Below are 25,485 nucleotides of genomic sequence, written 5' to 3' on the forward strand. Positions count from 1 at the left end.
ATATACGCTGGGGAGCGGGTTACCGGTGGGAATCCATCGGGACCGAACATACACAGAGGTGCAGGGAAAGGCAGCCACCACTAACCGTCCGGGAGAAGCTACAGCAGCCAGCTGCGGGACCCGTCCATCCAGCCGTTTGGTTTACCAGAGACTTTGCGTACATTTGTGGCTGAGTGAGTACAACCGTGCCATCCAGCACCGCGCTGCGCAGTCCAGGCGACCCGGCACCTTGCCAACCCTGCCTCCCCGTCACCTCACCGGGCCCCTGGACCACCAACCCCTACCCACGGAGGGGGAGAACAACATCCCAGCTGCTCCCTGCCATCGCTCCCGGGATCCCCGTCACCAGCAGCGGTGGTGCCCAACCTCACCACAACCCGTGGGTGGCGTCACGGACTAAATCCCCAAACCAAACTACCCCCTTTCACTCACAGGCGAGGAGCGCCGCTCGAGTCCCCGGATCCGGCCCACCGCTCGAGCCACCGAGCAGCAGCAGCAGCAGTGCCGGACCCGAGCGTTGGCGAGCGCAGCGCAGTGGCATCCTCCCCGCCCGCGACAACTTGGCGTCATGAACAGGATCTTACCGTTCTACCGGCTGGTAGAAGTGCGCCTTGTGCCCCGCCGGCGGTGTCCGGCTGAAAAATTTCAGAGTCCGCCATCTTGGGCGCGAAGATTTTCCCGCTCGAGCGTCTTCTCGAGCAGTGGAGGCGCGAAAGCCAAAGCCCCACCCCTGAAGAGGAGGTGCCGAGAAAAGGCCAAGGGGGGACGGATGGCGTCCGGCCGCATGTAAACCGAAGCCATAAAAGCAGGGACGCCAGGACTCTGCCGCCATTTGGTTCCTGGAAGATACCGCTGCCAGCATGCATCGTCCGTCCGGTAGCCCCACAGTCCCCGAGCCGACGCCCGGCACCGCGGCGTGGGTGGAGGTCCGGACTGTCCAACTGAGCAGCCGTCTGCAGGTGCAAGTGCAGCTCCTCCTGGAGGAGTGGGAGTCCGACATGGCGGAAGTGGTGGCGGCCATACGGAGACGCGAGGTGGAGGAAGACTTAGAGGAGCGGGTAAGCGACCCACGCCCCTGTGTCCCTACAGGATCGGTCGCTGCGGCTGAGGGACCCGGTCTGTGCCCGCTCACCCTGCTGCCTCCCCCGCTACCCGTGTTGGCTGCTGCCGCCCCGCCACTAGGCCCGCTACCCCTACAACCGGTAGCGGAACCCTGCCTGTCCGCCCGAGTGGACCAGCCTGCAGACGAGGTCCGCAGACGACCCGCACCACTTCCGTGGAAGCTCCCGAGGGCAGCGTCAGTCTACGAAGACACACTGGCGGCATCGGAAGTGACCGCACCCAGTACCGTTCCGGCTCCGGTGATCCGTCCCGTTCAGGAGGAGGCGGAGGCTCTGCAGGTGAGGACCCCTGTACCCATATCCCACGCCTCGGCTGAGGCTGCGCCGGGTCGTCGCTGTGAGGCAGCACCCCAGGCCATGACACCGCGGGACCTTCCACAGAGGGCGCCAGTAGTGGGCAGTGTGAAGGAGGTCCTGCGGGGCCCGACCCGCACGCAGGGGCAGGCAGACGCCCCTTACTGGGACAGGGAACCTAGCCAGCTGGGCCGGGAAATCGCGGAGAGGGAGAAGCGGAAGGCTGAGATGATAGCTCGCACGATCCAGGAGAAGGAGAACCTCCGCAGAGCCACCTTCCGGGTACGGGGTCCGATACACGAGGGTCAGGTGCGAAGATTTGACCCCCGCTGGGGGTATGGATTTATTTTCGAGCCGGGCCTTGAGGCCGAGGTGTTTGTGGCCCGCCAGGATGTTAATGCCCATCTACCATAGGGCTACCCGGGCCGTAACTTGCTCCCAGGCGATCTGGTGACATACACGCGGCACTGTGGAGAGAGGGGCTGGTTTGCCCTTGATGCCAAGCTGAGAGGAGGCCAGGAGGCCCAAGAACCGGCCCAGTCCCCTCCTCCGGCCTGCGGTGTGGACTTGAAGTAAGGCAGCGGTCCCTCCGTTGCACCGTTGGGACCACCGGTACCGTTACCCTAATAAGTAAATGAATGATAAGACTAATCAAACTGAGAGAATGACCTGATTGACACCGTGATTGACCCGGCCGTTGCCGGCAAGTTGTCCCCATGGGGGACCCTTTGCTACCGTTGGCATGAGGAACTCTTCATGGACATGCCTGAGAACTCACAGGGCACCCACGAACTTGTGGGATTGTAAATATGTTGGGGGCATGTTTTCCGTTGCCGCCTCCGGAGAGGCAGGTTTGGAGGATGGGCCTGGAGGAAAGTGTTGGCCCAGGCCCGCCACTACCGAAACCGGTGGCGATCCTCCGGGGGTCAGGGGTCCCCCATGGACGTGGGGTCCCCTGAAGTGACAGCCGGGTGCGAGTTACCATACCCGTTCCCGCTCGGGCAGCCTAGATCTGGACTGGGGTCAAGGGGTGCTGCCCACTTCTTAGGGGCAGCATCAGGGCTAGGTTGCTTGGGTGGGAGAGCGGAAGCCGTCCGTCCGTTGTTATTAAAAATGTATATATATGTGTTTTGCAATGTTTAAGTGACCTACCTCCCGTAAGGGAAGAATTGAAATGCATAAATTGTTGTTGTTTTATATTTTCACAGTTAAAAAGAAAAATAAAACCGGTGATGGACGGGCAGCCCGCGGACGGCCTGCATTTAACCAAGGGGGAATGTGGCGCCCTGGACTAGCCAGGTTGTCACAGGTACTGCAACACACACCACCACCCTGACACAGGCACATCAGCCAGACACAAAATCCTTGTTGCCTCACACACACACACGGAACATTTCACACGGGCAACACACACACACGTCAGTTATTTCACTCACGCACACATGGACATTCCACACGCACGTACGGCTAGCATACGGGATGCACACGCAGGCCACACATGCCATCAAAACGGACCTAAAAAACGGAAAACGGACCCGAAAAACGGCCCGTTTTACACGGATGTGGTTTTAACGGATGTGTGTTGGAGGCCTGAGGTTGCGTTGCACTACACTAGTAGGTTTTCTTCTGCTGCCTGGATATTTCCATTTCATCTCCCGTCCTCTTTTTACCATGTCTTGTGGATTTTCTATTATTTACTTCATGCACTGTGCACTTTCATAAATATTTATCACTACTTGCTTCTATTAAGAACTGTGAAGATCCATACACAGGATCAGGTACAAAGCTGTCATTATACTATTAACTTAATTAAAGATGTCAAATGTAAGAATTCTCATCAGAAGCCAGAATAATAGTTAATAAGTTATTTATAATATTTTTTTTTTATCAGTATGTCTTTGAAGTGTGGGAGGAAACCGGAGTACCCGGAGGAAACCCACGCAAACACAGGGAGAACATACAGACTCCGTGCACCGTGTTGCCCAATAGTTGTCAATGTGGCCCTGATCATGATGGGGCCTCATGACGTAGATGTAACTTAATATAGAAGTCACTTGATCCTTGAACATGTTTCACCACGGAAAGTCAAGGTAATTATTAAGAACAGAAACCGAGCCCGGAATGTGTTTCTTAATGCAGCAGCAGCAGGAAACTCACTCATTCCGTGAGTACATCTGACTGCAGAAAGTCCAGTAAATGTCAAATCTATTGGTTGAGAACAGAGACCGAGCCCGGAATCTGCCTCCTGATGCAGTAGGAAACTCACTCATTCCGTGAGTACATCTGACTGCGGAAAGTCCAGTAAATGTCAAATCCATTGGTTGAGAACAGAGACCGAGCCCGGAATCTGCCTCCTGATACAGCAGGAAACTCACTCATTCTGTGAGTACATCTGACTGCAGAAAGTCCAGTAAATGTCAAATCCATTGGTTGAGAACAGAGACCGAGCCCGGAATCTGTCTCTTGATGCAGCAGGAAACTCACTTGTTCTGTGAGTACATCTGACTGCGGAAAGTCCAGTAAAAGTCATAAGCATGAGTAAGAACAGAGTCTCCGAGCCCGGAGTCTGTCTTTTTTTCTGATGTGTTGTCGACTTGTGGAATAGTGATCACATACGGTTGGATTCTATCTTCACTGACGGAACACGATGAAACCTCTCTTTGGAATAGTGATCTGCAGAAATAATAAATATGAATGATTATGACTGAAGATGGAAACTGGATATCATATATACGTGTCACAAAATGTACTATTAGTTACTGTCTTATAATCTTGTGGATTCCTAGACTCAGAATGTATCATAATGTCTGGCACTAAGCATTTCATGGATAGCTAAGAAGTACAGATCAACCAGACTCTGAGAATTACATTAGAGAACTAATATTCACACTGAAAGCTCCATGAAAATAGATATGGGTAATCAAATCAGTGTCATCCAATCCTCTTTAAAAAGCATCAGTCACAGAAGCGATAGCACAGAGAACAAAATTGAAGGCCTCTAAAACTCAAGTATCGCCAATTAAAAAGACCAACAAACACCTAAAGGCGAAATGAAAGCATTTAGGTAAAAAATTGCCCATGTAGAAGATCTTAATCTGCAAAATAACTTAAAAATGAGAGGAATCCCAGGAGTTATCCAAAATGATAGACCGCAATCAAATCTAAAATATCTCATAAAAAGTGCAATTCCTCAACTGAGAGATTTGGAGCTTACTATAGATTGTGCACATAAGGCTACTGAGGTCAAGATTTATACCTAAGGAATAACCTCGCAATGTGATATTCTGTTTGCATTTCTTTTAAACTAAGGACTTACAAATAACTTAAAGAGAAATAAGATTTTGCCAGGTCCATACCAAGACATAAGAGTCTTCATGAACTTATCTAAAGAAACTATATCTAAAAGCAAACGTTATTGTGAAATAACTAGCAATACAAAAAATGCAGCGGCAGCCCATATATATATTTTTTTTAATTATTTATTTAAATAACGAAAAACAAAAAGGGCTTCCCTGTATTTTGATTGCCTGACATCACAGTGCTGTAAAAATAAATCTTTAAAAAAAATGACGTAGCGCTCCGCGTTATTTTTGATTCTCAGCGCAGATAAAGCAGACAGCTATGGGTTGCCACCCACATCTGCCTGGCGTTACCTTGGCTGGGAATCAAAATACAGGGAGGCCCATTCATTTTTTTTATTTAAAAAAATAGTTAAAAAAAAATGACGTTGGGTCCCCCCATTTTTGATAGCCAGCTAGGGCAAAGCAGACGGCTGCAGCCTGCAGACCACAGCTGGCAGCTTCACCTTGGCTGGTAATCCAAAACTGAGGGCACCCCACGCTGTTATTTTAAATTAAATAAATAATTAAAAAAAAAAACACGTGGGGTCCCCCCAAAATTGGATCACCAGCCAAGGTAAAGCGGACAGCTGGGGTCTGATATTCTCAGACTAGGGAGGTCCATGGGTATTGGACTCTCCCCAGCCTAAAAATAGCAGGCCGCAGGCGCCCCAGAAGTGGCGCATCCATTAGATGCACCAATCCTAGTGCTTCGCTCCAGCTCATCCCGTGCCCTGGTGCGGTGGCAAACGGGGTAATATACGGGGTTAATACCAGATGTGTAATGTCACCTGGCATCAAGCCCTGGGGTTTGTGAGGTCAGGCGTCTATCAGATACCCGACATCACCAAACCAGTCAGTAATAAAAAAAAAAAAATAGACGACAAACACATTTTTATTTAAAAAAACACTTCCCAATACATTCCCTCTTTCACCAATTTATTAGAAAGAAAAACAAATCCAGGTCTGCTGTAATCCAAGCGGTTACCATGACGATCCATACCATAGTCAATGTCCCAGTCAATGAAGAACAGAATGTTCCCCATTGGCTGGGAGAGCAATGCAGTGACTTGAGCTAACATCAATAGGTCAGCCCAGGTCACTACAGGGCATGACGAGTGCTGCTGTCAGAAGCGAGGTACATTACCTGCGGTGACGATCTCCTGCACTGCTGACAGCAGCACTGTCACTGACTTCTATGCCCACCGCCTTCACAGCCAAGTATCCCGGGAGCCCGTGACGTCACCGCAAGTCATAGTCTCGGCTCTGCAGCGAGAAGAGGTGTGACAAGCAGCGGGCAGAGAAGACAGTGACAGCACTGAGGTCGGGAGGGCAGGATATCGTCAACGCAGGTAAGCCGAGCGGGGCCATGTGTGCGGAGTGCGAGGTGGGTGGAGCTAAGCGGGGCCATGTGTGCAGAGTGCGAGGTGGGTGGAGCTAAGCGGGGTAATGTGTGCAGAGTACGAGGTGGGTGGAGCTAAGCGGGGCCATGTGTGCGGAGTGTGAGGTGGGCGGAGCCCAGCGGGGTAATGTGTGTGGAGTGCGAGGTGAGTGGAGCTAAGCGGGGCCATGTGTGCAAAGTGCGAGGTGGGTGGAGCTAAGCGGGGTAATGTGTGCAGAGTACGAGGTGGGTGGAGCTAAGCGGGGCCACGTGTGCGGAGTGCAAGGTGGGTGGAGCTAAGCGGGGTAATGTGTGCGGAGTGCGAGGTGGGTGGAGCTTAGCGAGGCCATGTGTTCGGGCGCCAGAGTGCAAAGTGGGTGGAGCTAAGCAGGGTAATGTGTGCGGGCGGCGGAGTGCGAAGTGGGTGGAGCCTAGCGGCGCCATGTGGAGCTGAGGACCTCAGTGCCGGGGACTGCATGGCTGGGGACAGGTGAGTGTGTAGTGGGTGTTCATAACCCCCTACAAAGGAAACATCTTCCGGAAATGTTATTAATAAAAGTGTTATATTCTTTTATACTGTATTGTATTTTAGTGTTAGGGCACCCCCTAGTGGCCGGGTGGGACGGCTGTTGCCACCGGGGAGGAGGAGTCGGCTGGATGACTAGGGAAGGTCTGTGTGTGTGAAGGGAGTCGGATCCGGGACAGCAGTGTGTGAACATCGGTGGCAGTGTGTATGAGCGGAACATCAGGGGACGCCGGAGTAACGGAGGAGTACGCAACCTCAGAGGTCTGATTCCGCTGGTGTGGGTCCGGTGTGTGCTTGACCTAGGAGTGGGAGCCCGGAGAAGCGGAGTACCCAGGGCATATCCCCACTAGAGGGCGCGTTTGGACAGGTTGTCCCCAGCTCCACAGAAACTGCCGTATTTGCTGTCCGGATTTGTATGGTGCCAATAAATGTTATCTTTTATTGCAAGCAACTTTTGCCTGAGGACTGTTTGTGTACTACCGGATGAAGATACCGACACACACTGTTCCACTGAGCCAGTCCCCAACATTAAAGGAGTGATGGAGCCAGGGGTGTGCCTGAAAGCTACCGCCGCCACGACTACACAGCCAGAGGCCTCCCTGGTCCATCACTTCATGTGGCGTAGTCGGCAGGATGCGATTCCCCTGCCAGGAACCCAAGAAGCCGGAGACCAAGTAGTGCCGAGTGCACCGTATCCGGGCTATGAGAGAAGATTTCCAGTCCCATGGTGGGAGGAAGAAGTGCCCCAGGCGTTTGACAGGGCACAAGATGGCGGCGAGAGGGCCGTTATCTGTAAAGCTGAGGAAGAAAAGGCGCGAAAAGTTGGCGCCGAAAGAAGAGCCTGGGGCTGGCCGGTGCCGAGGAAGAGGCACAGAGTACTCCGCCCAAAGAGGGGAAGCGCCAGTCCCAGGGCATTGAAGACATACGGAGTGGGCGGTGTTCGGAATAAAAAGAAGTACCGCCGCGGAGGAGTCAAGATGATGCGTGAGGCTGGGGGAGGATTCTGTTTAAGAGCGGGAAACAAAGGCCCGCCTCCTCTTTCCTCAGTCTCAGCGTTGACGCCGTCGCCAGTGGTTGCACAGCAAGCAGAGATAGAGACAGAGATGAACATGTCGGGGCAACCAGAGGAGCTGGCCACCTTTTGCCCCCGTGTCCTTTCGGAGGATCCGCCGCCAGCCGGGACAGTCTCTGGGAGCGTACATCCAGGCACAAGCGGAGGAGTGGAAGCGGGCCTGGCCCCCAGAGTAAGTTCCTACAGTCCACCTGTTTAAAGTCCGGTGCTGTTGTTTAGCCGGCAAAAGTTTTGTTGCAAGTTGTTATCCCTGTTGCGTCTCCGGGCGCCATCGAAAGACCGGGAGCGCTGTTGAGCCTCCGGGCGCCATCTAAGACCGGGAGTGCTGTTGAGCCTCCGGGCGCTACCAAGAGACCGGGAGCGCTGCTGCGCCGGCGAGCGCCCCTAAGGACCGGGAGCGCCGCTGAACTGGTGCCGCTGTTGTTGTGGACTGACCTAAAAGGTTTTTATGTTTTAATGTGTGGTTATAGTTAAGAGCCTTGCCGGGAGGCTCGGGTTTTAAGAGGGGAGGTATGTAGTGGGTGTTCATAACCCCCTACAAAGGAAACATCTTCCGGAAATGTTATTAATAAAAGTGTTATATTCTTTTATACTGTATTGTATTTTAGTGTTAGGGCACCCCCTAGTGGCCGGGTGGGACGGCTGTTGCCACCGGGGAGGAGGAGTCGGCTGGATGACTAGGGAAGGTCTGTGTGTGTGAAGGGAGTCGGATCCGGGACAGCAGTGTGTGACCATCGGTGGCAGTGTGTATGAGCGGAACATCAGGGGACGCCGGAGTAACGGAGGAGTACGCAACCTCAGAGGTCTGATTCCGCTGGTGTGGGTCCGGTGTGTGCTTGACCTAGGAGTGGGAGCCCGGAGAAGCGGAGTACCCAGGGCATATCCCCACTAGAGGGCGCGTTTGGACAGGTTGTCCCCAGCTCCACAGAAACTGCCGTATTTGCTGTCCGGATTTGTATGGTGCCAATAAATGTTATCTTTTATTGCAAGCAACTTTTGCCTGAGGACTGTTTGTGTACTACCGGACGAAGATACCGACACACACTGTTCCACTGAGCCAGTCCCCAACATTAAAGGAGTGATGGAGCCAGGGGTGTGCCTGAAAGCTACCGCCGCCACGACTACACAGCCAGAGGCCTCCCTGGGCCATCACTTCAAGTGTGTGTGTGTGTGTGTGTACATGCCGAGAGCAGGAGGGGGCGGAGCCCAGCGGGGAAGTGTCGGCTCCCTGCACACGTAACCAGGATAAATATCGGGTTACTAACCAAAGCGCTTTGCTTGGATATCCGATGTTTATCTTGGTTATCAGCTTCTGGCAGGCTGCCAGCGATGGCTCCTGCACACTGTAGCTGTCAAAAGCCCTGCTTTTGGTGATAGAACCGTTCTCGAACGTATCTAGAACTATCGAGCTTTTAGCAAAAAGCTCGAGTTCTAGTTCGATCTAGAACACCCCCCAAAATCACGCGAACCTCGAACAGCGCTCAACTCTACTCATACCTCCGTCTCCAAGACTTTTCTCATGCTGCGCCATTTTACTGTAATGCACTACCCCAAATGATGCTACTAATATCCAGCCCCCATGTTTTCAGAGTTGCGTTTTAATACCAAATACCTCTTAAAGGGCGTTCACACACTACTCTGATATAAAACTCTGTCTAGAATTGAATTTGTTCTCACAAATATATTCTCCTTGCCAAGAATTAAGTTAATATTGGTGAAAATACATAGTCTGAACATTCCCATCTTTTCTTACCTTTACATTTCCGTCAGGCTCAGCCGTAAAAAAAATTCTAATTTATGGAGATGTAACTATTACGTCCTCCAGGACGCAATCTATAAAGAAGAAATAGAAACAAGATAAAAAAATATTTTGATAAAAAATTATACAGAAGTATTCTCTATATATATACACTAAAGCAGTAAAGCTAACATAGTCTATCACTATGTGACACACACTATAAAATTATGCTAAGGTGATACTTTACTCCAATGACACTCCTCCGAGCATTTCCTTCCCAATCTCCTCTATGCTGCAGAGACTGTTATACTGGGAGAAATTATACACATTCTTTGGAGTTGTCCATTATTAATGGAATTATGGAAAGAAACTTTGACCTTACTCCTATGAATTTCTAAACCAAATATTACACTTACAATTAGCATTATTCTCATGAGGTTTAGAAGAAATCCCACCCAAATTATGAAAATTCTCTTGTTATATCTTTTTTGCTACTAAACATGTAATCGCAACACAATGGAAGCAAATCATACCTACACCAATATCAAAAGTAATTGAATGGATATTGATGCACAATATATATATATATATATATATATATATATATAATCTCAGTTCAACTTTGCGATTAGGTAAAATATTTCTAAAAGATATTTAGTTAGATGAATTAAGAGTTTGTGGGGATTTTTTTACACAACATAAACCCACAACTTAAAAGCTAAAATAGATGTAGTAATAAAATATGCCAGATATGTACCAAATTTAATGTTTACAAATAGTATGTAAAAAATGCAAAATTACAAAACTTGTTTTATTACTAATAATAATGACCAGACTTGACTTTACTTTCTTCCCTGTAACTTCCCATTGTTACCCCATTCTTCCCTCCTTTTGTCCTCCCTAATTTACATTTCTTCTTAATTTTTGTTTTTTTGTAAAATTTGTAAATGTCAAACAAATTGATCAAGATGACCCTGACATTTGCCATTTTTTTTAACCTGTTGGAAATACCGTTGCTTTCCTCAATGTTCGCTGTTTGTGATTCTCAATTCTTGAGAAATGGCCCCCTTTTCCCATTATATAAATCTAGTTTTGTTTTTGTTTTGCCAAGTGGGCGTGACCCTCTAAATTCTCTTTTTAAGGAAAAACTTGATGACAATGCCCAGTTGTCTAAAATATTAGATACATTTACAGGAAAGGAGGAACATTCAAGAGAAACGAGGAGATACAAGGACAAAAGAAGAAAACACTGGATTCAGGAGAAAAGGACATTTATACTGGGTAAAAAAATGCATATTTATGGCAAGTGACAGGTTCACTTTAACCCTAGAACGCATACCTTGGGCCTCGCAGGCCTGCTAGGTCCTTTGTTTTCTATGGTAGATTGAATTGCTTGCGCGTTCTAGGGTTAAAGCAGATTCCACCAAAAATACACAGCATCTTTTTTTCATTTGTTTGTTATTTCAAAATACAATTGATGTCATATTAACAGCCCCATAATCAGGAGGGAAGTATCACACTTAGGATAAAGCTAGCTTTGTCATAATAATGAGTTAACAGCAGCTTTGCTGTTTAACCGCTTCTGTCTGTTAACTCAATAGGTTATGGAGATAGATATATTATAAAGATGCTGGGTGTTACATTTACTGATTATAAAGCTAATGCAGGTGGATAATGAACTTATTTCTGCACGTACCTTCATCCACCATCTCTGCCTTCTCACGATCTTTTTCAATATAGAAGGAAGATAGTAGAAAGAATCCTCCTCCGAGGATCACCACAAAGGAACAAGCCATGAGGGCGTACTGCAGACTGCGAAAACTCCAAAGAGTCGAGTACAGATCTAGTCTTTTGGTGAGGTTGGATATCTGAAGATAAAAGAAAATAAATAGTTATGTATGGTTAATGAAAAAAAAACAAACCATAATTGGCTAAACATATTTACCCTGATAGCATTCAATGGATATCAAGGAAACCTGGTGGTCATAAAAAGAGCAGGTGCGTCACTGCACATGGCGGACGAGCTTCCATCCTCCCAACTATGAAGAGAACTGGTCCAAATGTCCTCAGCTCCAGTACTACACATTGTCTGGAGACAGGACTCATGTGACATCCTCCTCTAGCACATACTCTATGACATGACTCCAGGACATCGTGTCTTTGGAGTTCTGCCGCATGCACACAGGGGATGAATAGTTTGCTTGTGCACAGCTTCCATATGTTAGGGTGAACACTTATCTAGGGTTCACTCATTGCCTACTGCCTGATTCTAATTAATGTTGGATTGAGTGCATGCTTGAAAAATGACATCAGACACGCACAGTCGGATATTCATCTTTCCTCGATCGAGGTTGGCCCAGAACTGACTGATTTATTCCAAAAACATGCTCTTATAAAAACTAGGAAAAGGGGCATGTTCAGCCCTACAGTGGGCATACTTGGATGTGTCCATTGGTCAGTGGGTTGAACAATGTATTAGTCCATGAGCTGATTGGTGGGCGTCATCATAGGCGGGTCTATGATGTCATTGGACAGATCCATAGTGATGCTGGTAGGAGGGTCTATGTTGTCATCTGGTGGATCCATGCTGATGGGAGGGTCTATGATGTCATCGGTGGCCATGTTAGTTATATCTGAAAACCTGACTCATGTAAAGCAAATTGACATACTTCCCACAATCCCCTGTCAAAAGGTTAATTAAGTATTTGATCCAATGGGTCTCCTCAACACATACATAGTCTCTCTGGGTACTGTATGTGTGTGGTACTGCTACTGTGTCCTGAATTGTTTGCTGTAATAGTATTTACCAAATAAACGATCATTACACCACAAACATTCATTTGCAGGACACAACGTTCCTAGTAGCATTCCTTCATATTGCTAAATATGACCACCCTAATGCAAAATAAATTAGCTAATTGCTTAAAGTGGTTGTCCAGGACTATTTTATGTTTTTTTTTTACTATGGGCCTAAAAACTAACAAGTAACTACCTGGCTGTTCTACCCGGCGCCGGGTCTGAGGAGGCACTGACCAGTCCTGCCGGCGATTCTGCTGCTCCATGTCAACAGAGCCATTCTTTTTCTTCCGGGCGGATCTTTTAATGGGGCGTGACTGCCAACCTCATGCCGACAGCTCCCCGCAGTTAGGCAGTGTGGAGCCGGCTGTCGATCAATATGACATCAGCAGTCACACGTTGTCGATAGAGCAGAGAGGAAGAGAAGACGCTGCTCTATCGATGTGACATCAGCGGAAGCAACTGAATCATGGGTAAGAGCACTCTGTGCCGGTAGAGTTTGGCTCCAGTCACTATAGGCAGGTAGGATCTAACTGCCTGTTAGTGCTAAAGCCCATAGTAAAAAAAAAAATAGTCCTGGATAACCCCTTTAATTAAGTTATGATAAGACTACAGTGAGCCTCCCAAGCTCATTCAATATCGGCTACATCCATATATACTGTTAGGGTGCTCTATGTAGACTACAGAGGTACATAAAGTACTGTATCAATCAGACCTCATTGCATGGCTGCAGTCACATCTGCTATAGAAGTCCGTGTGTTGTCCGACTTTTTCTTGATACAAACACATATCTGTTTTAAAACCTCATCCGTGTCTCTGGTCCGTGAGACTGAGATTGTGTTGTATTCTCAGACTCGGCCATTAAAGAGTAACCGTCATCATATTAATATACTGATATATATATATATATATATATATATATATATATATATATATATATACATACACAATAGTAGACAGAAAAATAAGCAAATCTTTAATACATCTTATCAGGTAAATCTAAATAAACAATAGTACACGTAAAAATAAGTAACGTTATAATAAATCTTGTCAGATAAATCTGTTTCTTTCTCCTCCATACATTTCTAAAATTCTTAGATCACACATAAAATGTTTATTTGGTGAAAACAGAATTTTAAATTACTAGGATAGAAGATGGTCCTTGCTGCCGATTAGATTCTATGTAGATGGGAGGAGCTCTGCCTCTAGCTCCTCCCCTTCTCCACAGAATGTTATAAGCACCAACTGTCATGTCCTGTCCCAGTAATGTGAGAATCTGTCTTCACTGAATACAGATTTTACCCAGGAATTGAGAATTTTGAGAATAGATGATCAGTTCGGGAGGAGGAAGAAGATTTTTGCTCTGAAAATATATTTTCCAATTCTTTATATTTTCATGTGTACTATTGATTTCTGAAATAAAGTCTATAGGAATCTGTTAAAAACAGACAGAGAAAGGAAGACATACTTTGTACTTGAGTTTTCCATCCATTGCTCCATTATTTAGAGTCTATGGATAAATAAACGTTCATATAGACTACTTCTTAATTTTTTCAAAAACAGATGTGAAAAAATGGATGCAACACGGATGACACAAGAGAAAAATGGTCCATTTTGCAAGGATGTAAGAAAGGAACAAATGTGTGAATGTAGCCATAAAGTGATATGAGTATATGTAACAACTACTTACCCCTCCGATGATAAGGGGGCTTATGGCATCCCCGAACAAGTGGGTTATCATCATGGACATGGCCTGTGCCGTTGTTCGTCTTACGGGAGACACCACATACTGAAAGAAGAGAATATTCTGGGTGAGTAAAAGGAAGACACTGAACCCAACGAGACAAGACAACGCGGACAAAGTGAATATACATAACATGTAAATACAGGGCAGTCATCCTGGACTGAGGAAGGGGCCCCGAAACGCGTTGTGTACTGAGACTTTAATAAAGACGTTTTTAATCACCTGGCATCAGGTCTATTTTGGATTTTAGTTGGGAACAAACACTTGGATACAGTCAGGATTATGGGGTATTAGATGGATGAAGCAGAACGTACAGACTGACTACATAAATGTAATTTTAGCTATGATAAGTTTAGCGGTTTTCTCCACTCACCAGACGAATATCAGCAGCAATGGAAAAATTCATCATAAGTAGTATATCTCCGATGAATATCAAAACCTGCAGAGAGTAAAGAACAATATAATATACACTTTAGTTTCTTGCGCACTTTTCTATCATTTATATAGTTTGACTTTTTAATCCATTCATCCCCCCAGTTTCCATTCATTCATAGACCGCCCCCGCCATGGTCTATGATTTCTACAGCTCAATACATCGCTCCTATAGCCCAGACCCAGTAAGGGGATCAAAGCAATCATCAGGTACTTACATAAGTGGCCACAAGGCTAATATTTGCCAAATAAATAGCCACAAACAAGAAAATGGCCGAGCCCAGCATGCCAAACCCGCAAACTAACGGGTCGGCCCTTGGGTTGTATTTCTTGAATCTTTTGGCTATCTCCACCCCTGCTACAACTCCAATGATACCAGCGACGACGGTAAGGATGCCGAAAATCATACTGCAAAGAAGTAAAGAGATGAGTAAAAGAGCACGAAGAATCAAATATAAAAAGAACATTGTTGTAGGGGGAAATTAAATTCCCTCCAGTAATCGTCAAGTTAAAGTCTGTGAAACTTGTACCTGTCATGGTAGTTGCAGACGGCGGTCTGACACGGCGCGGTCTCTTCTAAGATTTTCCGGGCCCGCAGCAGGAACTCAGGAGCCCAGAAGCCGATGGCACCGACTGTAAAATGTACAGTTGTCGTCCCAAGTGTGCAAAATATAAAACTTCGTCTGCAGAAAGTGAAAAAGGAAAAAACATGTCAATAACGCAGAAGTCACGGGGTAGATCCCTGACATCAAACAATGCACACAACACACTTACTTCTTTGATATTTGCTTCATATCTGATAACCATGTTTTGAGGCTGAAGGATTTTCTGTTATCGGCAGCTCCTCTGGAAGGTTCCTTTACTAAGATGATCATTAGCAGGACTCCTAAAATGCTCAGAGCAGGGGGGATCTGTGTAGACAAAGAGAAACATTAGACATTACATACACACTGGTGTCATCACAAAAAGGACATGACCACAGCCCGGTTTAATAAACTGTTGTGGAAGGGGATCCATTAAAGAGAATCCGCTAAACGGTCTTTCTCTGCACATCTGAGAGCAGCATAATGTGAGGACAGAGACCACGATTCCAGCGATGTGCCACTAACTGGTCTGCTTGCTGTAGTTTTGATAAAATCCCTGTTTTCTCTTCTGCAGATTTAGCAGATCTCTAAATGTTGAGCTCTGCATAACCCCACCTACATCAGTGATTGGCAGCTTTCTTTGTGTACACTGTACATAGGCAGAAAGCTGCCAATCAGTGATGGGGACAGAACAGGAGGACTACATGGCACAAGACAACTAGTCCCCTCCTCATAATCTCCTGCTGGTAAAAACAACTACAAGGAGCAGTAAGAGACACATCACTGGAATCAGGTCCTCTGCCCCTACTGATTAAACACCAAAAGCCTTCTAGATTTCCTTTAATTCCGTATAGGAATTATAATTAAGATTTACAGATTTTCCACAAGATCCCTCAGACCTATTACTTACCCGTAAGGCCCAATGCCAGTTACCACCGAGTGCATTTGTCACTGTAGATCCAATAACGTAACCAAGGCCACTGTAATAGGGAAAAATAAAGTTGTCATCATTTGTGCACACATATAAACGTGTGTTTAGATAAACATTTAAATATGTGAGTGTGTTTCTCTGGCTCCTCCTTCCAACTCCGCCCCCTCCATAGACTTCTATGAGCAGCAACTGTTCCCTGATCCCCATAGAGCCACAAACCTGTCTTGTCATTGAACACAGATTTCATCAGTGAATTAAGGAGGAGAAATAAGCATATTCCCTGATGCATCTGCAGAGCAGAATCCCACCCAAAAATAAGTCCATAGCAAATCCGCCTTGTCTGAATTGCTTTATGACGGTTTAGCTATGATTCTGTAATATACCAGTAGGGGGAGCCGGAACTCCTGGTATACGCAGGGTGGTGATGAATCCACTAGGTGTCACTATCTCTACCTGTGGCTCCATCGGGGAAAGTTGTGCAAGCTGAAGTCAGAGCCAGGAGATCACGCAGTACCAAGGAGAAGGTGAAGCCAGAGTCAAGGGAGAGCCGGGTTTGAAGCCGAAAGGTATCGTCACGGACCGGAGAACTATACCGGAGTCAGTATCAAGCCGAGGTCGGGAACCGGGAGAGCAGATAGTAGTGGGAGAACACAGAGCCGGAACAACAGAGAAGGGGCCGGAGAGGGAGGAGGGGAGTCAGAGAGGATGGACGTAGTAAGGAGGCTGAGAGTCAGAGACGATGGACGCAGTAAGGAGGCCGAGAGTCAGGGAGGATGGACGCAGTAAGGAGGCCAGGAGTCAGGGAGGATGGAAACAGTAAGGAGGTCGGGAGTCAGGGAGGGTGGACGCAGTAAGGAGGCCAGGAGTCAGGGAGGATGGAAACAGTAAGGAGGTCGGGAGTCAGGGAGGGCAGACAAGGTAGACAGACAGGATCAAGCAAACTTACAGGGACCAGTGAGCACACTGCTGATAGAACTATAACTGGCGCCAATCTGATGGAAATGACACTTTAATAAGGCGCCGTGATCCCGGAAACGAGGCACAGAGGGACAGACTCCTCCCACCGGATACGCTCCGGAAAACATTGACCGCCAGAACAGGCATCAATGACAACTCTGCAACAGCAGAGATAGACATGAATTGTGACAGATTCCTTTCTTAAAATAATATAAATAGGTCTTCACTCACCAGCCAAGAGGCACTGCCACGTTAAAGATGGACAGCATGCGGCTGCGCTTGTCTTCCACAAAGAGGTTGTCAATGATTGAGGGGGCAAGTGTAGAAAAGCTTGCCTCTGCAGCTCCTAACAATGCTTTAAGTACTAGATATTGTATAAAATTCTGAGAAAACACAAAAAAAAATTGTGACTATTTAAGACTTTTTTTTAGATTCCTGAAGAAATTCCATTAAAGAAAGATTTCCAACTTTCCCAAATTTTGGACCCACTCCGGCTTTTGTTTTGCAAATACCAATGAAAAATACTGATCTAAAGTGTGAGGCTTTAGGGCTCATGCAGATGTATGTGGATCACAGACCGTAATGCATGGACAGTCCGCGGGCCAGCAGACCCCAGCGTGATAGCAACACTCAGACTCGCGGCCTGATGATGATCAGACCGCGATCCAAAGACGTCTGCATGAGGCGTAAAGCTGATTTCCTAGTTTGTATTATGAGTGAGCCGCGTGTCTACCCTTGTAAGCCCCATTATGACGGCCATATTATTGGGCGCTAAAAGAACCCGATCAGATTCACCCTTTGCATTTTTTTAGGTAAGCTTGTTTTTTTGTCACGTTTAATTATGTGGGCCAAATTCTTTAGAGTTGTGCGCACAGTTCATGAATGTTTGTGCAAATCAGTCATTATTTTTGTCTTTAACCTTTTTTTTTTTATATTTTTTAGCCCAAAAATGCTCTAAAACGACACAAGATTTAATAAAAAAAAATTCAGACATACATAATATCATTAATATGACAGCGGAGGGGGAGGCTGGGATATAATCAACAAAAAAACGTCAGCTTTTTAAAAAGTTGCAATTGATGAATCACCCAAAAACATTTGGAAACCCCCACACAACCTCGCACATTTCTATGAAGCTGCCATGCTTGGTTCTGGAGACACACAGTCCATGATAGGATCACGATCCACAGACGTCAGCATGAGACTTAAGACTTTAAGCTTCTACCAATTGGGTTTATAGTCAGCTTACCTCATCGGGAATGAAGGAAATGTAGAACTCTACGACGGACCAGATGGTCATCCCTACACACATGATCCATATCCTGTTGCAGCGGTCACCCAGATATCCATAGACGAGGGCACTCAGCACGTAGCTGCCCATGAATACTAAAAAAAGGGAAGAAAGAAACAAGAGGTTGCAGTCAATAGAAATTATTGTTACATTTTTTTTATATTTGAGGATTATTTAAAGTTTTGCACTTAAAAACTTCTCTCGTCCTCATCACTTTTTGCATTATTGGTAACTATAAAGACTTGCAGGCGGCCATCGTGTGAACTCTACCAAAGTGGAACCTTATGATGTCAGGAGATTCCAGTCTGGAGTAATTGTTGTCCTCACTAGTGACCTATAGAAGAGGATTGTATATTGAAATTTTACCTATGCTGATCAATCCAGTAATGTGGTCGTCCGTCTTGAAGGAGGCTTGCATATTAGGCAGAATCACTGGCAGAAGAAAGAGCAGAGAATGAAGGTTATTGTAATCAGAGAAGGAATAGAGGTCACAGAAACTAATGAGCCTTCTCTTTGGAATGAAGATTTATTCCTTTTTTACTGTATAACTATGGGCCAGATAACCCTTGCCGCCTGACATAACACGATGTACGGCTACCTACCTGCGCCAATAAAAGAAGCCATGATGGTCACTAGATTTATGTAGGCTAGAATCAGTAGACTGATGATTGAACGGGTGGATGAAATTCCAGCCCGCGGGGGCAGGTCCTGCTCTTGCGGATCTGCTCCTTTCTCCACATCATGAGATGGAAGTGAGGTTCCTTGCGTGGAATTCTCGAGAAGGGCCATGTTCTCAGCGCCCTGCAAACAATGGAGAAAAACACAAGATGGTAAAAATATAGCATTGGTCTCAATCCAGAAAAGAACTCTAACCTTATAGTGAGCCGTCATCTCAGAGGTCTTAATATCAGATGACTTTACCTCTGTCCGTACTGTATCAACCCCGCCACACACCCTGGTGTAGCTATACATCACAGTCAGGGCGCTCCATACAGGGTATGTGCCATCACCTGCCCCAACAGCAGCAACCAGAGCGCCGATCACTACTGTTTAACCATTTAGATGATAGAGGGTATGATAGAGGGTATGTGCCATCACCTGCCCCAACAGCAGCAACCAGAGCGCCGATCACTACTGTTTAACCATTTAAATGATAGAGGGTATGATAGAGGGTATGTGCCATCACCTGTCCCAACAGCAGCAACCAGAGCGCCGATCACTATTGTTTAACCATTTAGATGATAGAGGGTATGATAGAGGGTATGTGCCATCACCTGCCCCAACAGCAGCAACCAGAGCGCCGATCACTACTGTTTAACCATTTAGATGATAGAGGGTATGATAGAGGGTATGTGCCATCACCTGTCCCAACAGCAGCAACCAGAGCGCCGATCACTATTGTTTAACCATTTAGATGATAGAGGGTATGATAGAGGGTATGTGCCATCTCCTGCCCCAACAGCAGCAACCAGCGCGCCGATCACTATTGTTTAACCATTTAGATGATAGAGCGTATGATAGAGGGTATGTGCCATCACCTGCCCCAACAGCAGCAACCAGAGCGCCAATCACTACTGTTTACCCATTTAGATGATAAAGAGTATGATAGAGGGTATGTGCCATCACCTGCCCCAACAGCAGCAACCAGAGCGCCGATCACTACTGTTTAACCATTTAGATGATAGAGGGTATGATAGAGGGTATGTGCCATCATCTGCCCCAACAGCAGCAACCAGAGCGCCATTCACTACTGTTTAACCATTTAGATGATAGAGGGTATGATAGAGGGTATGTGCCATCACCTGCCCCAACAGCAGGAACCAGAGCGCTGATCACTACTGTTTAACCATTTAGATGATAGAGGGTATGATAGAGGGTATGTGCCATCACCTGCCCCAACAGCAGCAACCAGAGCGCCGATCACTACTGTTTAACCATTTAGATGATAGAGGGTATGATAGAGGGTATGTGCCATCACCTTCCCCAACAGCAGCAACCAGAGCGTCGATCACTGATGTTTATCTATATAGATGCCACTGTCAATAACAGCTTCAATTAAATGGTTGTTCACTGACACTCATCGCCTCCCCACCATAATGCATGGGCCTCCATGGAGGCTATCTTGATTTTACTATGGGATGGGTTTCATAAGGGGGGACATTAATTTTATTATAGACCACAGCACAATGAAAAACATGACGATGGATCATGCGACTGTACAGTTAAGGCCATTCATATGGATACACTTAAATAAAATGGGAATGGTTGGTGATATCAACTTCCTGTTTGAGGCTCAATAGTATTTGGGAAGGGGGAAACTTTTCAAGATGAGTGGTGACCATAGCGGCCATTTTGAAGTCGGTCATTTTGGATCCAACTTTATTTTTTCAATGGGAAGAGGGTCATGTAACACATCAAACTTATTGATAATTTCACAAGAAAAACAATGGTGTGCTTGGTTTTAACTTAATTTTCATAGTTCATTAGTTATTTACAATTGTTACAATTTAATTCAACTGGACACCAAGGCATCCCGATCTGACCCCCTTAGACTTTTTTTATCTTTGGGGTCATCTGAAGGCAATTGTCTATGCTGTGAAGATACAAGATGTGCAGCATCTAAAACAACGGATACTGGAAGCCTGTGCTAGCATTTCTTCTGCGGTGTTGCTATCAGTGTGTCAAGAGAGGGAGAAGAGGGTTACGTGGACAATCCAACACAATGGCCAGCACTTTTAACACATTTTATAAGTGGTCATAAAATTGTAAATCACTAATGAAAGAAAAACGTTACGTTAAAACCAAGCACACCATTGTTTTTCTTGTGAAATTCTCAAGAAGATTGATGTGTTACATGAGCCTCTTCCGATTGGAAGAAATAAATAAAATAAAAAATAAAGTTGGATTCAAAATGGCCGCCATGGTCACCACCAATCTTGAAAAGTTTCCCCCCTCCCATATACTAATGAGCCACTAAGCCACTAAGAACGGTGAGCAAAAATCCCACAACCACATGGAGGGACCTAGTGAATGACCTGCATAGAGCTGGGACCATCGTAACAAAGGCTACATTCAGAAACACACTACGCCGCCAGGGACTCAGATCCTGCAGTGTCATACTTGTTTTCCTGCTTAAGCCAGTACGTGTCCGGGCCCGTCTGAAGTTTGCTAGAGAGCATTTGGATTATCCAGAAGAGTATTGGGAGAATGTCATATGGTCTGATGAAACCAAAGTAGAACTGTTTAGTAGGAACACAACTCGTCGTGTTTGGAGGAGACAGAATGCTGAGTTGCATCCAAAGAACACTATACCTACTGTGAAGCATGAGGGTGGCAACATATTGCTTTGGGGCTGTTTCTCTGCAAAGGAACTAGGATGACTGATCTGATCTGTGTACATGAAAGAATGAATGGGGACATGTAGTGTGAGATATTGAGTGCAAACCTCCTTCCATCAGCAAGGGCATTGAAGATGAAACGTGGCTGGGTCTTTTAGCATGATAATGATCCCAAGCACACCACAAGGGCAACGAAGGAGTGGCTTTGTAAGAAACACATGAAGGTCCTGAAATGGCCTAGCCAGTCTCCAGATCTCAACCCCATAGAAAACCTTTCGAGAGAGTTGAAAGTCCGTGTTGCCCAGCGACAGACTCAATACATCACTGCTATAGGGGAGATCTGCAGAGAGGACTGGGCCAACATGCCACCAGCAGTGTGTGCCAACCTGGTGAAGACTTACAGAAGAAAGTTCCCCTCTGTCATTGCCAACAAAGGATATGCAACAAATTATTGAGATCAGGGGCGTAACTACTGTGGTCGCGATTGCGACCAGGCCCGGCAGCTTAGGGGCCCGCTCTGCAGAGCAAATCAGCAGCCAGCTCCTTTCTGTGAGAGGAGCTGCGCTGTTCTGGCGCAGACCACGCGGCTGCTATATGATGTCAGCAGCGGTGGCACCGGAACCCCCTCCCCCGTCATGATGCACAACAATGATGAAGCATAGAGCTGCCGACGCCTCTCCATGCATCATTATTCTCCCCCTGTGCCTGCACGATGACGTCACTCCTGTGCGACTGTTGTGCTGAGAGCACAGAGAGCAGAACGTGAGGACATTGACCTGAGCAGCGGGGGAACGGAGAGAGGTGAGGACAGCACAGAGGTGGAACAAAGAGAGAGGTGAGGACTTGTTTGTTTGTTGTTGTTTTTTTAATTATTATAGATCAGTGCGTACACAGTAGCCAGAGGCCTGGGGAGGGCTGCATTATACATGGAAGCCTAGAGAGGCTGGCTGCATTATTATACAAGGAGGCCTGTGGAGGCTGGCTGCATTATTATACATGGAGGCCTGGGGAGGCTGGCTGAGTTATTATACACAGAGGCCTGAGGAGGCTGGCTGCATTATCCTACATGCAGGCCTGGGGAGACTGGATGCATTATTATACACGGAGGCCTGAGGAGGTTGGCTGCATTATTATACACGGAGGCCAGGGGAGGCTGGCTGCATTATTATACAAGGATGCCTGGGGAGGCTGGCTGCATTATTATACATGGAGACCTAGGGAGGCTGGATGCATTATTATACATGGAGACCTAGGGAGGCTGGCTGCATTATTCTACATGGAGGCCTGGGGAGGCTGGCTGCATTATTATACATGGAGGCCTGGGGAGGCTGGCTGCATTATTCTACATGGAAGCCTGGGGAGGCTGGCTGCATTATTATACATGGAGGCCTGGGAGGCTGGCTGCATTATTATACATGGAGGCCTGGGGAGGCTGGCTGACTTATTATACACAGAGGCCTGGGGAGGCTGGCTGCATTATCCTACATGCAGGCCTGGGGAGACTGGCTGCATTATTATACACGGAGGCCAGGGGAGGCTGGCTGCATTATTATACAAGGATGCCTGGGGAGACTGGCTGCATTATTATACATGGAGACCTAGGGAGGCTGGCTGCATTATTCTACATGGAGGCCTGGGGAGGCTGGCTGCATTATTATATATGGAGGCCTGGGGAGGCTGGCTGCATTATTCTACATGGAAGCCTGGGGAGGCTGGCTGCATTATTATACATGGAGGCCTGGGAGGCTGGCTGCATTATTATACATGGAGGCCTGGGGAGGCTGGCTACATTATTACACATGGAGGCCTGGGAAGCTGACTGCATTTTTATACATGCAGGGCTGGGGAGGCTGGCTGTATTATTATACATGGAGGCCTGGGGAGGCTGGCTGCATTATTATACATGGAGGCCTGGAGAGGCTGGCTGCATTAAACATGGACGTCTAGTTATAAATGGAGGCCTGGGGGTGCTGCATTATACATAGAGGTCTTGGGGGCTGCATTATACATGGACTATAGGGGTGTATTTTATATGGAGGTCTAGGGGGCTGTATTATACATGGTCTATGGGGCTGCATTATACAACATGAAGGACACCTTATACATGGAATATGGGGTTGCATTATACATGGAGGAGTATGGGGCTTCATAATACAATATGAAGTTTTATGGGGTTGCGTTATAATACATATTGGACTATGGGGGCTACATTATAATATATGGAGGACTATGGAGCCTACCTTATACATGGACTATGGGGGTGCATTGTAAAACATGGATGACTATGTGGTATAGTATAATATATGGAGAACTATGGGAAATGCATTATAATACATGGAGGACTATGGAGGTGCATTCTAATATATGAAGGGTTATGTGGGACCCTTTATACCAGGGGTCTCAAACACGCGGCCCACATGCGGCCCCTCAGGGTAGTTTGTGCGGCCCCCAGGCCCGTGCCCCTGTTCAATATCGCGGCAGGTGCAGGGGCCGCAGCCACTGTCTGCACTTTATGTCAGATGAATGTGTTGCAGGCTCTGCGCTCTCGCGCCGGCAATACAATCATATCACATAAATCATTGACAGTGACACTGCAGCTGCCGCGATAGTGAGCGGGGGCACGGGCCTGGGGGCCGCACGAAGCAGAGGTGAGGGAGCGCGGGACAGGTGAGCAGAATGGGGTGTGTGTGTGTGTGTGTGTGTGTGTGTGTTGGGCGTTAACCCCTTAGCGACATATGACATACAGGGTACGTTATGGCTCCCTGGTACTTAAGGACCCATGACGTACCCAGTACGTCATGGCGAAATCGCAGCCCCGGTGGCTACGATCGCTGCAAATACCTTCGATTCGGGGAGGAGGGGACCTCAGGAGGGGTGGTGTCTCCTCCCCGGACCTACGGAGGCTGTGATTGGCTGCCGAACGCCGCTCAGCCAATCACAGCCACTAATGTTTCAACCATTGAAAATGGCTGTAACATTGAAATCCAGCAAAGATCAGTGCAGCTGTAGCCCTGATCATTGGCTGGAGCTGGGTGACCTGTGTTTCACCCGCCCCCAGCTCTGATTGGAGAGACCGGCTTTGTGACCCATCTCTCCAATCACTGTGGATCTGGGGCCGCAGACCACTCCCCTCAGCTTCACTCCGGAATCTGTGGAAGGTGAGGGGAGCTGCTGACCCATTACTACAGGATGGGGACAAAGTGCGCACATTACTATGAGATGGGGATAAGGCTGGGGACATTACTATAGGCAGGGCCGGCTCCAGGTTTTTGTGGGCCCCGGGCGGAAGAGTCCCAGTGGGCCCCATCCACACGCAGACACACACATACGTACACATACATATACATATTTAAAGACAAACTCACAAAAATACATATAGAACTGACACATCTATATAGTCATATACACTGACATACATAGATTCACATCATACATGCATACAGACACACACAGCTCTGCTACATACATACACACATAGCTCTGCTGCATACATACACACATAGCTCTGCTGCATTCATACACACATAGCTCTGCTACATACATACACACATAGCTCTGCTACATACATAGCTCTGCTACATACATAGCTCTGCTACATACATACACACATAGCTCTGCTACATACACGCATAGCTCTGCTACATACATACACACATAGCTCTGCTGCATACATACACACATAGCTCTGCTGCATACATACACACATAGCTCTGCTACATACATACACACATAGCTCTGCTACATACATAGCTCTGCTACATACATAGCTCTGCTACATACATGCACACATAGCTCTGTTACATACATAGCTCTGCTACATACATACACACATAGCTCTGCTACATACATACACACATAGCTCTGCTACATACATACACGCATAGCTCTGCTACATACATGCACACATAGCTCTGTTACATACATAGCTCTGCTACATACATA

General features: G+C 46.9%; 1 protein-coding gene across 1 annotated transcript; it reads right to left on the reverse strand.

Annotated features, from left to right (window-relative positions):
• Positions 1 to 3,831: 3,831 nt before the first annotated feature.
• On the reverse strand, positions 3,832 to 18,245 carry LOC142311257 (protein spinster homolog 1-like). Its single transcript, XM_075349497.1, has 11 exons — positions 18,164 to 18,245; positions 17,146 to 17,297; positions 15,937 to 16,006; positions 15,217 to 15,353; positions 14,973 to 15,125; positions 14,661 to 14,850; positions 14,384 to 14,449; positions 13,957 to 14,055; positions 11,167 to 11,338; positions 9,486 to 9,565; positions 3,832 to 4,088 (listed from the first exon to the last, which is right to left on the reverse strand). Exons 1-10 carry the CDS (start codon positions 18,224 to 18,226, stop codon positions 9,528 to 9,530), a joined length of 1,140 nt encoding a protein of 379 aa, XP_075205612.1. The 5' UTR covers positions 18,227 to 18,245; the 3' UTR covers positions 3,832 to 4,088; positions 9,486 to 9,527.
• Between the last annotated feature and the right edge of the window lie 7,240 nt (positions 18,246 to 25,485).

Source organism: Anomaloglossus baeobatrachus, chromosome 5 (assembly GCF_048569485.1).
Source record: "Anomaloglossus baeobatrachus isolate aAnoBae1 chromosome 5, aAnoBae1.hap1, whole genome shotgun sequence".
Taxonomy (NCBI): Eukaryota; Metazoa; Chordata; class Amphibia; order Anura; family Aromobatidae; genus Anomaloglossus; species Anomaloglossus baeobatrachus.